A 15637-nucleotide genomic window follows, 5' to 3' on the forward strand; every position below is an offset into this window, starting at 1 on the left:
GCTTGAGAGAGAGGGAGAGAAGAGGGGTTTGAAACTCCCTGCAGGAAAATAGGCTTTAAAAGGTGCCCTTCTCCCAGCTAATGCTCCTGCCTGGGTCCTGGGAGAGCTGTAAGAGCTGGGGAGGCTCTTGTGGGGGGTAGTATCACAAAATGGGAGTTGTCAAACCCCACCAACCAGGGAGGGCTGGAGAACCCTGGTGCTTCAGCAGCCGCGATGGAGGAACCTGGATTGGCGGGGGGGGGGGCTGGAGGCAGCAGCAGAGCCTGCAGGAAGGCCTGTCCTGACCTTAGAGACTCACCGGTGGTTTAGGGTGTACGTTTAGCTCTTGCCAAGCCACCCCCGGCGCACAAGGGCCCGCCCCACACCACAAAGGCCCCGCGCTGCTCAGCACCAGCAAGGTTGAGCAGTGACAGCACTGCCTGCCAGCAAGCTCAGCCGCAGGGCGTGCTGCCGCGGCGCCCCGGAGAGCACGGCCCGCGCACGTACCTGCACGTTCCTGTTGAGGCTGACCGCCGGGAAGAAGAGGCCCTCCAGGTTCTCGAAGGCGACAGGCCCTTGCTGGTCCTCGTTGATGGAGAACGTCAAGGTCCTCCTGGTCAAATCCAGCAGCACTCCCACCGTGGCGCCTTTCGTTATCCCACCCTCGGTTCTGCGAGGGGGAGAAGAAGATCAGAGCGTCTCCGCGGCTTAAATGCCCCTTTTGTTCCTGGCTCAGAGACCTCAGGGACACGATGCTGAACTTCACGGCTCACCCAGGAGCCAGGCCATGACCTGCGCCCATCCCGGCCACGCTCCCAAGTCCCTGGGCACCACCCAAGCCTCCCACAGAGCTGCTCTCCCTCCGCTTGCCACGACGTCCCCGAGGGCAAAAGCCACCGACCGGAACAGCCACAGCAACACAACCTCGGGGGCAAAGCGAGTGGCCCAGGGTGGGGGAGCAAAGCTGCAGGACCCACTTCCAAACCTGCCGACCCACCGGGGAACGGCCTCTGAGGCTGCAGGAAGGTGACGCCAAGCTCTCCCCAGGCTTCAAAGCCCCAGCGACCCGCGGGGACAGTGAGCAATAGCTGTGGCACGGGCATAAAGGCAAATGCTAATTTCTCACTGCGTGAGTCGCTAAGGCTTTGGGTGTTAAGAGGGTGGTGCCGCGCACGCTCAGGGGGAAGAGTCAGCGTGGAAAGAGTCGCAGGAGGCAGGGAAGGAATATTGGAGCAAGGCAGAACCGGGGAGGCAGGGACTGTCCTTCGCTCGGGGCAAGGGCACATCCTCTAGTAGAGGCGATGAGGGGTGATGCCACCCTTCCCGTGGGCGCCACTGGAAAAGCCACGGGCTCTTACTGGGGCTGAGACTGGGCTGTGGCCTCTGGGAGGAAGACCCCGTTCCAGAGCGCCTACCTGTTGGTGTGCGAATTGTTGTGCATGAACCAGCTCCGGTTATTGTCCACGTACATGGCCCAGGCCTTGTCATCCTTGCCCAGCATGGCATCCTTCAGGACATCAATGCGTGCCACGCCAAAGGCCGGGTCGGGGTGGTTATCGTAACGATCGATCGACAGCTCCCAGTAATGGAGCCCTTTGGAAAAGCCCGTTTTCCCCAGCACAACCCTGTCATCATAGCTGTTGCAGGTGACAGTCAGGTTGTCATTAGAAAAGATGATGTCAGCATGGGCAGAGGCAGGATCGAAAGAAAACCAAGCAACTGGAACACACAAACAACACCGGGTTAGTCGGGCGGGAGCACGGGCGACCCAGCCCCGTGGCGCGGCGGCGACGGAACGGCACATGCTGCATGCAGGGCCCGACGCGGAGCGCGGAGGCACGGCGGGGGCTCGGGCTGCTGCCCGCCGGCGTGGCGGCCAGAAGCGGGCAGGGAGCTGCAGAGCGGAGAGGGGCATCACCCCTTCCATCACGGGGGGGACGCTTCGAGCTCGTGAGGCTGCGTGGCTGAGGCTTTAGGGCCGGGATTCAGACGAGTTTTGCTCTTGCGGCTCCCCGGTGCCTGTCTGTCTCCGTCCCCTCCCCGCGGTCGGTCTGTCTGTCTCAGCTCGTGAGCCCGCAGGATCCTCACCATCTCCTAAAATGTGGCCCTAGCAGGAGATGTGCGATCCCAGCCAGGTCTCCAGGCTCCAGCTGACATAACTTTTACGACTAAGGGTTACTCATGCAAGCAACAGTTTGCGGGGTCAGGCCCAGCGTGGGAAGGGGGACCGAGGATTAGCAGATAAATTCTGTGTGCGTATGTGAGGGCTGGCAGTCCTGGGAACCAAAAGCACACACAAAGGTCTGCATTGACAGAGGTGCTACATCATCACACCAGAAAACCTCCCTGCGGAGCAACCGGCCACACGTAAGACAAGAGCTAGCTCATGGGAAGGCTGGAAAACACCCCAAAACCTCCACGACTCGGCACAGCTGCTGGTTTAAATGCACGGGACTCGGTTACTGCAAATCTGACAGCTACAGTGTCACGTCCTGGACAAGACAGAGGCATGGGGTTTCACAAGCCACCAGCCCGGTTCCCCAGGTGGTTTTCTCCAGCGGTCACTGAAACGTGAACTGACACATCCACAAAACACTCTCACGCCTGTAGGAGTAAATACGGCTTGAAAAATAAAACACTCGGGTGAGATTTATTCATCGATTTATTGGATCGGTTCACAAGACAGCTCACATGCACGCGGGTGCCCCACTTTCGCAACGTGACGGAGGCGATTCCGTACCTGCCACCATTTTTTTAATGTCAACTGCGGTCATTCCCAAGGAAAGGCATGCAGGAGAGAAAACAGCACGTAAAGTTGGGTAAAGAAAGGAACGAGAAACAATTTCTGCTTGCCTGCTTCTCCAGCGAGCGCACGGACCTCTCAGCATTTTGCGTAAAGGTGGGGAGAGACGGAGGGAGGATGGGCTCGGGCTGCGAGGGGGCACGGGCTGGCTGGCACGGTGTGAGAGCTGCCCCAGGAGGAAATCCCACCGGGCTGGGCACGGGCTCCTCCTCCCAGGGGGATGAACAGGCAAGCAGCTACCACCAGCGCTCGCTCCAATTAGCTGCAGAGGGGCTAATCACCTCCTCGGCATTCGACCCACGTTCAAGCGCCCTTAATGAACTGGAATACGTATTGCTTCCAGCAGGAGGATCAGTTTGTAATGGCAGGGCCATTTCCAGAGCACTGACTTCAGGCTTCTCTTTAAAACCGTACGGGGAAAAACTTAAAATGACTTTACATCGTACGTCAATGACTGTTCCTCCTCCAAATTTGCCTACTGCCATGACATCCAAGCACGCCCTGCAAGCAGGGTACGCGCAAGAAATGCTGCTCAGTCACCAAAGAAAAGTTCAAGATTTAAAAAAGAAAAAAGGATGAGCAATGTGGAGTAGGTGCCAGATAACTGTAATAAATATACTTGCCTAATTGAGAGTAAGGCGTTCCTTGTGTCTCAAAATTGCATCCTATAAAGAGATACTACATTTCACACATCACAGCTACGAAACAACAACCACCTGAAAAACACTCATGAGCATTTAACCGTTAACTAAGCATCCAGCCAGCCACGGGAGGCCTGATTCATTAAAAGCCAGAGTGCAGGGAGAGGGGTTGCAAATACAACCCGTGAGGTTTATGTGTGGACTGTTGGCCGTTTTGGTGAGCCTCACCTCTGGGAAGTGTGGAGCATTCATTGTCAGATCCCATCACAAGCCTTCAAGAGCATCAGCTCTGATAGCTAACAGCTTGGGGTGCCAAATCGTTGCGCTTTCCTCCAGAAAAGAGGCAGGAAATTTTAGCTTTGGTGGAGTATCTGGGCCGCTCGGCAAATATTCTCTAGACTGACCCTCAGCTGAATTACTCAAAACCCACTCCTTGGAGGACAGGGACTGATGAAAGCAGAGCAGCCGCTGGTGCGTCCAGGGAATAGGGACCACCGAGCTCTCCCGGGCTGCCTCCCCTGCCCCGTGGGCAACCTGGGCAGGAGCGGAGCCGGAGAGGGGGGTCCCTGGGGGGCAGGTGCTTGGCCTCACGCCCCTGCTAGCACCCAAAGGGCACCGGGCCGTAGCTTCCCAGGGAGGATGTGTCGGGGTGCCCTTCATCCTCCTGTGCCTGGGCTGTGCCTGACCCGCTGGCTGCCAACACCTTGTGGGAGCCGCACCGCAGCCGGGGGGCTCACCCAGGAGCTTCTCCTCCTGCAGGAGCTTCTCCTGATCCAGGAGCTCGTCCTCGCCAGGAGGAGAGGGCAGCATGAAGCCTCATGTTGACATTGCATGGGTAGGCATTCGTGAAGGATTTTAAAGAACTCCCTGTCTAGCTCTGTGACTGGTTTTCAGCTCTCCTGTGGCGAGGGAACAGGTTTTTTTCCCCCCTGCTGACGTGCCTGTTGGTGGGAAAGCATCTGGCCGCCGCCGTGCTCCGTGGCGAGGGCCAAGCAGCACCTCCTGAAGCCGTTTTAATGAATCGTGCCCCGTGCCCCTGTTCAAAGAGTGGTTTTCAAGGTCTCCGCGCATCGCTGCGGTACAAGTTCACCCGGGTGCGGCACGTTCAGGACCCCGTTTCGCCCTTGCCCCACCACCCCAGGCCGCGGCCGCGGAGGCCCCTGCTGCACACCCGAGCGTTGCTCGTGGCCGTCGCGGTGGATCTCGGGACACCGGACACAAAGTTAGAAACGTCCGTGACAAAAACAAGAGTTCAAGCCATTAGCGCACAGCGGTACGATGAGAAAAAAACCAAAAACATAAAAAGCACAAGGAAAAGAAAGTTGCAGGGCCCCCGGTTATTCTGGCAAGGGTCATGCTGCAGCATTCCTCATTCCGGGTTATGGGATGGAAATCAAACAATCGGGGGCCCCCATTCTTCCTGGGCTTACACCAGAGGAAGCTGTGAATTACTCCACTGGAGCCCATGGAGTGGTGTAAATCCAGAGTGGCGGAAGAATCAGGGCCCAGGATCTTTAGCAAGGGAAGATGTGCAAAGATTGGTTAGAAAACAGCTCTGAGAGATGCACCGTGCCTGCGGTTCCTTCGCTGGCTGCCCGACACCGTCACTCTTTCTGCCTGTACTGCCTACAGCCCACCCCAGCCCGCCAGGCCCGGGCGCAAGGCACCAAGCAAAGCGCTTGTGGGTGCTGCCAGACGAGCAAGGTGTGTCACGGCAGTGGTTCCCTCTGCTCTGCAGAAAACCAGACTTCGCTACGATCGCGTCTGCTTTTGCAAAAGCCCAGCCCAGTGCTCCAAGCTGAGCGGACAACAGCCCACACCTACAGGGGCTTAAGAAGCCAGACTGCAAGGGGTCTGTGAGTTGGCCTTAGCTAGACCTTGCTTGCACCTAGACTTGCTTCTTTCTTAAGGGGGGTCTGGATTTATTAGGAGGGATCTGGATTTAATCGAGCAAACTAATTTCGCTGAACAAATCTCACGGCAGAGGCTGCGTTTTCTGGTTGTACAGGGAAAGCAAACCATCGAGCTGTCCCCACAGGTTTCTCCCAGGGAGGGTCTGTTCTTCTGGACTGTCCCTAGACATGAGATCAATGCAAACTAGAGATGAGGGACCTGCTCTGCCGGCTGGCTGTGCGAAATGCTTCGGCCATGCCAGCCCTGCCAAGAGCAGCACCCACGTAAGGAGTTGCTGTGCTGCTCCGTCACCCCACGCCTAAAACTGCCCATGCTGGTACGTACAGACGAAAACACCACGATAACTACGCCACCGAAACTCCCCCCCCCCCCGCGGCAGGAACAGGCCACTGACAAACAGAAGGAGTTCCCCCTGCCATCGGCATGTCATGGGAAAAACAAACACAACGGAACAAAACAAACAAATACTTTGGAGATGCCCGGAAGCACAGACTAAGAGGAAATGCCAGAGGCACTCGGCTCACCAGCTGAATTCAGGGACTGTAAAGAAGAATGCAAGCTCAGCTGGTGGGCCGAAGATCTTAGCTCAAAGTAGGATCTCCCCGGAAAGCTGGGTTGCAGATTAAGGGTGGAGGAGAAAGGACTCATTCTACGAAGCTGCGATCTTTCCAAAGGCACTGGAAAAGGGAGGGTCTGTTCTTCTGACTGCGTGTCTAAACGTAAGATCAATGCAAACTAGAGATCAGAAATCGGGTCTGCTGGACGGTGTCACTCCATCGCCCGAGACCAGCGCCCGGAGCAGAGCACAGACGCTCCGGCACGCACGGACCCTGCTCTGCTGCAGCGAGCGTGCGTACGGCGCGTGGAGCAGAAATGTCTGGTGCTGTGCAACCCAGCGAGACCCTTCAGGAAAGCCTTGCCTCCGACAGTATCGGCAATAAACACATTTTCATCTTCCAAAACGTTCCCAAGCCATCATGACACATTCAATACGCTTTTCTTTAAAGCGAGTCCTGCACCTCTTCACAGTAACGCACCTAAAAAAATTCACAAGTTACCATGCACACTCCCCACTGTTCTTTAATAAATCTCATACTTTTTTGTGCACAATAATTAGTGGCGTAAAGACTAGTCGGTTGGTAACGCTGAAAGGCATTTTGCAGGGCTGTACTAAGCTATATTACCCTAAGTACCACCAAGCACCCACCTTACTCAAAGGCTGTTCGGGATGTTGTGTTCTTGGTATCCCTTTGTACCTGTTAAAACACATCTGAGCCTTACAGTAAGAATTTAACTCATGTGATTCACAGCAAAATGTCAGAGTAGAGGGAACCTCTCGGGTCATCGGTTTCTGTTCCCCGCTACCACCAACGATCACCTCCTGCAATTCCTTCCCTAGCCTTGTCAAGGGATATTTTAACATCAGAACATAGAATCCACACATTCAAGTCAGATATGCTCCCGAACACTGTAGCCCCAGCCTTCCTGTCTCAGCTGTGCATATGGATTGAGCTGGAAATCACATTAAAAGAGATAAAAGGAAGCATTTCTTTGCACGTTTCTGTGTCACTTCTGCAACTTGCTGCTGCGCGAGGCTGTGGAAGCAAAGACTGTCAGTGGGTTCAGAAATGGGTTAGATAAATTATTGCACAACAGGTCAATAAATGGAGCTCGAGGTTAGGGAGGGACATGCCCTCCAACACCTTCCAAGAGTGAAAGTAACTCCTACCAAGAGTAGCTGGGCTCATGGCGCTCCCTAACTAGCATCTTATGTTCCTACAGCTCCCTGCAGACTATTTCCCCTCATGTTGTTCACCCCTTTCCAAAAACTGTTGGTTAAAAAGCCCTGGTTGCTGCTGAGGGTCACTCCATGGCTGGTAAAGAACCTGAAGCTGGGCCTCAGATGAGGAACTGGGCTTGAAAGAAGAGAAAAGCTTCTGGTGCTCGACTAGGCTGGGGAAGGGCTCTCAGGCTGTGGTGCCCCAGCCCCTTGGCCACATCCCCGGGGTGGCAGAGGTGGTCGAGAGCGGCTGCTCGTGGTGTTGGCAGAGTCGGCCAAGTTTGGGAACCCAGGAGAGGGGACAGCAGGGCACAGGGTGTGACAGGCCAGGTGTGTTCCTCCCTGATCCTCCGCTCCGAGGCTTGTGTCTCACCAAAGAGCCGAGCAGCCAAAACCCGGCTGGCCTTGAAACTCCACAGCCATGCCTGAAGCTAAGGGTTCAGAGCAGATGAGAGAAGGTGGAGCGGAGACACGGCTCTTCCCCCAGGCTGGATCTCAGTGCACGGCCACAGGCAGCACGTGCCTGGGAGAGCGTGGCTGAAGGCACGAAGCAGCCCAATGGAAGGGCCAAGGTGTGGGCAAAGAGACCTGGGGAAGGGTGAGAACGGAGCAGCAGGTTTTGGCAGGAGGGAGGTCGAACCTCTGCACCATCCAGGACTGCAGATCTGGGCCTCAGGAGCAGGCAGGGACCGTCTCCTCCAGCACTGCCGAGCTCCTCTTCTCCAACCCCACCTGGGGCGAGTCAGTCCTTCATCCCGTCATCCAGCTTGCTGGGCAGCCCGTGAAAAGAGACAACACTGGAGGAACTTAGAAGCCATTTCAGAAATCCTTGTAGAGAAAAGCAGCCCCGCAGCCAGCCCTCCTGCAGACTCTAATCCCATTGCAACTGGGAGGTCTCCTCCTCCATCCCTCGCCACCGTGCGTGAGGTGCCTGTTCCTGGGAGCGGCCGTTTGCATCCCACCACGACCAGCAGATCAGAGCCAGGGGCTTCTGCCAGGCCTCTTCAGAGGCTGCCCTCACCGCAGCCATGAATGCACCAAGGAACCACCAGTTGGGGGCAGGGTGAAAGTAGGAAAGTGCCGGGAGGAAAATAGACTGGGTCCCAAAGTCAGCAGGAGGCTGGCCCGAGGCTGGAAAATCTGCTGGATGAGGAGAAACCAAGAGAGCTGGGGCTGCCCAGCCCAGAGAAGAGGAGGCTGCGGGGAGACCTGAGGTCTCCCAGAGACGAGGGCGGTCGAGCGGTGCTGCCACCAGCCAAGCTTTGTCAGATGTCTGTGCCTAAGGACAGGATCACCTCGCCAACTTTCTTCCAGCCTGATTTCCAAGCCTACAGCTGAACTTCACACAGGTGCTGAAGGAACAGAGAGGCTAAGCCAGGCCCCACGTCGCAGTGCTTTGGAGCCTGCAGTGATGGACCTGGAAGGCACTGGCTAAGACGTGCCAGGGCAAGATACTCCCAGGGCTGCTGTGAAACAGGCTGACACCAGATAGGGAGAGGACACAGCTCAAGATAAGGACCGTGGCAGCCCTTGCTGCCATTTGGCTGTGCTGATGATGAGGATCTTCATCCCTGGGAAGCCCCAGAGGGCCCAGCACGTGGGAAGGGCTTCAGACCTTCTCCCAGCCGGGAGCCACCTTGCCTTGCTGGTGGCACCAAGCACCAGCTCTGAAGAATGAACTGAACTTCCTCAGCTGGAGAATGGAGTTTCCTTTGGGATGAGCAGAAGACACCACACGATGGGCTTCACCTTGCTGTACACTTGCATGGGCGTCGACTTCCCATGGGACATTCCTGTCGGGGCTGCCGGGCTCACCTCGTCTGTTTGGCTGGGCAGGACCACCGAGCCGTGCTCGCAGAGGCCCAGACACAACTCTACCCTCTTCTCATCCTTGTTATCTCCAGATGCTGAGACCCTGCAAGACATTTTACTCCCCACTAGCCTCTACAGCCCATTCCACTGCTCACCAAAGGCAGAAAAAAAGACTTCAGTTAACTTCCACAGGCTGTGGATAAGGATCTTGTGTGCTAGGACTAGAAGCCAGCTTTTAAATAACACTCTAAGCAGAATTTCTCATAACCACTTCCAGCAGGACAGCCATGTTCAGAGAGATGTCCTCTTCATCTTGAGCCTGTCTCTTCTTTTGTCCCCTCTTCCTGCACAAACACTTTGCAGCAAGCTGCAGAGCATGGCTGAAGGGGAAAGCTAAGCCTACTTCAGACAAAATAGCACTTAAAGGCCTGATGCTGCTGTAAAGGCCAGAAAGAAATGCCTCACTGGAGAGCTGTGATGTGCGAGGCAGCTCTATTCACCAAGTCACTTGGATATCTGGAAGACGCACAGAGATGTAATTTATTTCACTTAGAGTCCAGAAAGCTCAGCCAGCCTCTACAAACAGAAAATGCTCCAGGCCCATTTAACTTCTTCTCCTTCTTTCTTTCATGCTGGAATAACAAACGCAAAAGCTGAATGCAGCAAACTTTCAGCCGATGCTCAGAAGAGCGAAAAGGCTGTCTGCTGGCACAGACCAAGGCACCAGCCCCAAGCACAGCCTGGCCTGCCGGGACTATCAACTATTTTTTCCCAGGTCCCTTTGTATTTTGGAGCTGCACGATAGGCGAGCTCAGCTCAACAGTGAAAACCCCTATGAGAGGAAAACAGAGCTGGGAAGGTCATAGGGTCCCCCCTCCAAACTCCTGGCTGGGATGACTTAAAGCCCAACTGGTTTTGGTTAGGAAACCGTGTCTCAAATGGGTCTTCTAAGACACAAATGGGATGAGAAGCCAAAGTTCTGCTGTCTCCTGCAAAGGCTGGTGAAGCCTGGTAGTGAAGTGGGTGAGAAGTGTTGACCTTCAGGCTTCGGGATCAGTCTTGGCCACTCCCGTGTGGGGCTGGATCCAGGTTGTCCTGTCCCTGCATCTCCAGAAGAACACTGCAGCTCCCTCGATGCTGGTGCTCAGCTTTCCAGATACACACACAGCTCTCAGACAACGTGCTGAGGCCCTTGCGGCTCCTGATTCGAGTTTTCTGTCTCTTGGAGAAGTGCTTGTCACCGGTTTGCTCTCCACTCTACCTGTCACAAGTGAGTCCTATTTCTCACCAAGCTGTAGTGTCCATACATTCAAAGCTTGCACATGTCCCTTCTGAACTGGAAGAGTTATCTCCTGCAGGTGAGTGCAGGCAGGCAAGTGAAAACACACTGCACAGCCTTGCTCTGCTTCTGTCTGTAAATCAGTTTTCAGCAGAAAACCCTTTTTTCCTCCGCACTCAAAGCCACCAGAGACGCTCTGTGGCAAAAAGACTCTCACCCTCCTTCCACCCCACCAGCAGCCCCATGAGCTGCGTTTGCTCCCTCCTGACCCCAGACTGTGTATAGATTCAGACTGGATATCAGGAAGAAATATTTTATGATGAGGGGCTGCAGGAACATGATGCTGCTCTCAAGCCAGCTGCCAGCCAGGTCTGGTGATGCTGCTGAGAAACAAATCTTCACGTGGCTTGGCAAAGAGAGATTTTAGCTTAGGAGCAAGGAAAAGGGATTCCACTGAGCGTGGAAAACTCCCAAGGAAGGGTTTCTCGCCTGGCATCAAGGCTATGGGGCGGTGGATGAGCTGGTGGGGGCTAATTCCTTCCTTCATGGCTGCATCGCCTGCTGCTTCTGACTCCCGCCTCGTTTCTCGGAGCTAGCTTTATGACTCTCCACCTGCACGTCAGAAGCCAATTTTCCCGCGATGGATTAAGTGCCTGGCGTGACAAATGTACTTAAAGCCAAGGCGGGGAGATTCCTCTGCAACCTGCAAGAGGGTGTTTAATATTCTAACCGAGCGCCTGCCGGTGCGGGGGGCGATGCCGACGTGGCTGGCTGCGCACCCCGTGGGTCTGCAAGGACACCCGTGAGGCCCCGCCGTCCCCCCGCTCTCCGTCGTGCGCTGCCAGGGGCTGGAGGAGACATCGTGCGGTCACGGCGTTGCGCAGCCCCCCTCAGTGTCTTCACGAGCAACGTTGGCAGTGGTGCTTTGTTTTAAACGGAATTAACGAAAGGATCCGAGCTTCCCTTTGTGCAGTGCAAACGCTGCTGCAACCAAATTTTAAATGCCTCTCTGCGGGATGCCTTTCACTGTACCTCCCCAAAGAACATCTTCTGCAAAGGAAAGGGGTGAGAGAGAAATGCTGGCACTGTTCAAGGCTCCTGACATAACCTTTCCCCTCCCATCAGCGCTGGCTTTCCTGCAGTGACTGCTGGGGAACTGGAGGACCAGCGGAGTGGTTCCCTGAATTGCAATGCTAAGCTTGGGTGTGCTGGACGGGCCCCATGTGTGAGTGTGAGTGGTGTCCGAGCGCGTCGGGGCTGGAGCTGTTGCAATGCCTTACCCTCAGATGTCTGCAGGACCAGGGTCTTGCTGTACGGGCTGACTCCGGTTTTGTTGAAGGCTTTGACACGTGCGCTGTACGTGCTGTTGAAGTGAAGCCCGTCCACCGTGCACATGGTCTCCTTGCCCACGTACACCTCCTGCAAAGCAAGCACAATTAGTGCTCAGACCACGGAGTCCCAGGGTTGGGAGAACAGCTCCTGGCCGTCATGTCACACAGGGTTCAGCCGTGCTCTGCTACGCGGGGCAGACTTAGGAGCACTGCGTATGGCTAAAGCAGAGCAAAAGGACCCAACGGTTTGTTTCTTGACAACACTTTGGGCTGCATAAAAAGAAGTGTGGGCAGCAGGCACAGGGAGGGGATTCTCCCCCTCTGCTCCGCTCTGGGGAGACCCCCCTGCAGTGCTGGGGCCAGCTCGGGGGCCCCCAACAGCAGAAGGACACGGAGCTGCTCGAGCGGGGCCAGAGGAGGCCACGGAGATGCTGGGGGGGCTGGAGCAGCTCCCCTGGGAGGCCGGGCTGAGAGAGTTGGGGGGTTCAGCCTGGAGAAGAGAAGGCTCCGGGGGGACCTTCGAGCGGCCTCCCAGGGCTTAAAGGGGGGACAGGAGAGGTGGGGAGGGACTCTGGATCAGGGGGTGGGGGTAGGACGAGGGGTGATGGGTTTAAACTGCCAGAGGACAGATTTAGGTGAGATCTGAGGCAGAAATTGTTCCCTGTGCGGGGGGTGAGGTGCTGGCCCAGGGTGCCCAGAGCAGCTGTGGGTGCCCCCTCCCTGGAAGGGTTCAAGGCCAGGTTGGACGGGGCTGGGAGCACCCTGGGCTGGGGGAAGGGGGCCCTGCCCAGGGCATAGAGGGTGGGACTGGGTGATCTTTAAGTCCCCTTTCAACCCAAACCCTTCTGTGATTCTGTGAATACTGCACCATGAAACCAGTTTCTGTAGGGGAAGGAGATGCTATTCATATCGGACCAAGTCACAAGGCATCAATCCCAGCCAAACTCCCACTGAATCCCAGCAGAGCTCTGCCAGAGAATGTACACAGGCTGAGCCCGGGACACAGAAACATCCTTGCAGAAAACAACTGTGAATGCTCTTGGGTGACAGGATCAAAGAGTTCCTTGAAAGAAAACAAGGTGATCACAGCAAACGGGTGCTGACTCACTGGCATGTCACACTTCTGCTGACATAGCCCTGCTCAGAGGAACGAGCAGGGGCAGTGGTGAACAGGCCTACGGGCTACCGAAACACTCAGCTCACAAAACCTTGCTCTGTAATCTGCTTTCACCCCTCCTGACACCTTGACTGGGGCAGGGAGCAGCCCTGGGACCAGTGACGGGTCAGTGCTTGGGGTTAAGGACCACAATGTAGGTGTCTTAATGAACTGGCCGGGACTGGTGATGGCACAGTAAGGTGGCCCTGATCTACCTGGGCTCCAGCACCCACAGAGCTCTCCTGCAGCAGCACCCCATTAGAGCATAGCTCCCACCTCACCACCCCAGGCTCGCTGCAAGAAGCCCCTTTTCGGCTTGATGCCCAAAGGCAGAGTCCTCTGGTCTCAGGACACTGTCCCAGTCTCTCCTGCCTGTCTGTGTGGGAGGTAGCTAACAGGCTGGGTCACACCCTGACCTGCTCCTGGCAGGGACTGTCACCAACAGGACGGTTGGCACGCCCGGCTCACTGGGCAAATCGCTGCCTGACCTGGTCAGCTCGTTGCTTTCGGGCAGGAGAATGTCTCAATGATTTGAGAAGCCAGAGATGTTCCCCTTCGTGGCACCAGCCGTGTCCCATTGCTGGAGCAGCCCTCTATAATCCCAGTGGCAGGAATGCCACGCACATCCAAGCCTCCTCCTGCTGCTGGTGGGAGGAGGGAAGGCTGGTGCGCTGGGGAATTGCCCTCACCTTGCCGGGGTGGGCTGTGCTGAGCCTTGGTCTCCCCAAACTCAGCCTCCTGCTCCCTTCTTTCTCCACAACCTGCCCATGTCACCTCTCTTCTGCCTGGACTGCTCTACTCCTGTCTGCCTGAGTTTCTTGTGGATGAATTCAGAAAACACGATGGGCTGGTCCCTGCGCCTGTTCTCGGTGGATTTGAAAATGCTAGGATAATTATCAGCGTGTTGGATCAGAGAAAAATCATATTTTAATTGTGTAATTACAGCAATTTAAAAGCCCTCAGGCCTTAAACACCTCTGCTTGCTGGCAGCTGGCAAACCATGAGTCTTTCATGGCAATTAGCATACCTTGCATGAAAGATTTAGCAACCTAAAAAGATGGAGCTTCAATGTGTTCTTCGCATTTGCGAGTCATATTGGTCACTGGAAAGGTATTTCCATCCCCTCAAATAACCTTGCACCGCAAAAGAGCCCACAACTTGGCTGCACCATCACCTTCCCTGGGCACTGCAGCAGCGAGTCTCACGTTTCCAGGGAAGGAGGGGACTTGCAAAAAGTCTGGGGAGCAATTTGGCTGCTTCATGGCAGGGCAATACCAGAGCCAGGAGCAGTACCTTGCCACTGGGACATGCTCTGAGCACCTACCCTGAACTGGCCGCCGTTGCCGTCGTCGAGCTCCAGGATGTAGCCTTCCACCTGCACCGTTGACAAGGGGGGCTGCTTCCAGGACAAGGTGGCACTGTTGTTGTGGGTGCAACACTCCTCTAGCTGCAGGATCGGGGGGGCCGGCACTGGGGAGGAAACTAAACACAAATTAGTGTAACCCTGGCTGCTAGCAGCACAGTGGAGGAGCTGGGGGGGGGGGATACCTGCAGCAGGCACGTTTCAGCTGGAGCGTGGAGGATGCATTTCTTGCCTTGGAAGCAAGCACAGCACAAGGGATGTAACTGCGACCTCGCGAGTGTGAGGTGGGGAGGAAGCAGAAAGGACCGTTCCCCAAACAAGCTCCACCAAATTCCTCCTCCCCCCCTCCCCCCCGCAGCCTGGTGAAGCTGAGATTTTCTCAGAGCTTTTCTGCTTTCTTCCTGCTTTCTAATGCATTTTGGTGAAATAATGGCAGTGCAACAATATACCTGGTACAGAACTGCCGGGACTCTTCACAGCAGCCGGTCCCAAACCTGGGACACTCTCCCACACTCTCTGTGGAGCTGGCTGCAGTCGTAGGCCTGGCCTCACCTACCACCCAGCAGCAAGCACTGCTCTGCTTTTCCATCAAACAAATTCACTGCAATAAAACAAGCGATGCCGGAGCAGCAGAGATGAGCCTCAGGACCTGCAGAACAGGGAGTGCCTGATCTTTTTGCCATGGTAGAATCTGTCCTAAAAGGGGAGACTTAGTTAAGAGGTGAGTGTGTCTCTCAACGATGCTGTTCTAGCACCAGGGAAATAGCTCTTGACCTGCCCAAAAAGGCTCAGGGTCCTTCCATGCTGTCCCAAGCAGAGCACCCACTCTGGGGGTTCCCGAGGGGCCCCCAGGCTTGCCTTCCCTGCCAGCTCACCCAGCAAACAGCCCTTGCTGCTGAGCATCTCCCGGGCAGGCCCAAGAGGCACAGGCATGTGTCAGAGATGTCTCCAAACAGGCACCAGACGGTCCCTGTCCTCAGCCTCCGCATGCCTCTGGAGCTGAAGCTGGTGCACAGCCTCCCATCAGCTACACAGGGGACAAAAAGGACTGTCAGGGCTTTTTCTGCTCAGGCTGCTGCTGTGTTTGGGCACCTGCATGTGTGTAACACAGTCCACCCCTGCTCTGAAAAGCACGGAGGAGTGACAGCACGACAGGGAAAGGTGATGTCCACTGGCATATCCCATCCCCTGGCCAGGGACAGACCTCCCAAACCTCCTTCTCAGCAGAGGTTCTCGTCCTCCATCCTCTTCCTCACTACCCAAAGTCTGACAAAAAAAAAAAAAAAAAGACACGGAGAATCCAGACAAGATGTGGAGAAGCCACGGATGCCTGGGAGAGAAAAGATGGACTTGCTGGCACAGGTTCACCGGTCACCACCTCCCTCTGAGACTCCTCCACCTCCTGGGTCGGATCCTCAGCAGGAACCACCAGTCTGAGGGCTCAGGGAAAGCAAGTAGAGAAAGCCCTTGTGTTACAGTTCATACAGCAGAAGGGATGCTGCTCCTGCCCACTACGAGCTGGTGATGGATGTGGGATGCTCTGTACTATTGCTCATCTCTGCTCTTTATCGAGGCCTCT

General features: G+C 55.7%; 1 protein-coding gene across 12 annotated transcripts in view; it reads right to left on the reverse strand.

The window, feature by feature from the left end:
* Positions 1 to 15637, reverse strand: part of LOC104366503 (E3 ubiquitin-protein ligase TRIM9) — a 68644-nt gene that overhangs the window by 3425 nt on the left and 49582 nt on the right. The window contains exons 6-12 of one of the 12 annotated variants that reach the window (XM_042799051.1): positions 14020 to 14165; positions 11489 to 11627; positions 5862 to 6050; positions 3406 to 3447; positions 2720 to 2743; positions 1395 to 1698; positions 487 to 649 (exon numbers count right to left, since the gene is read on the reverse strand). In XM_042799051.1, coding sequence (XP_042654985.1) covers positions 487 to 649; positions 1395 to 1698; positions 2720 to 2743; positions 3406 to 3447; positions 5862 to 6050; positions 11489 to 11627; positions 14020 to 14165 — 1007 coding nt within the window. The other 11 variants (XM_042799050.1, XM_042799052.1, XM_042799053.1 and 8 more) reach the window with 11 other exon arrangements.

Source organism: Tyto alba, unplaced genomic scaffold (genome assembly GCF_018691265.1).
Source record: "Tyto alba isolate M040663 unplaced genomic scaffold, T.alba_DEE_v4.0 Super-Scaffold_29, whole genome shotgun sequence".
Lineage (NCBI taxonomy): Eukaryota > Metazoa > Chordata > Aves > Strigiformes > Tytonidae > Tyto > Tyto alba.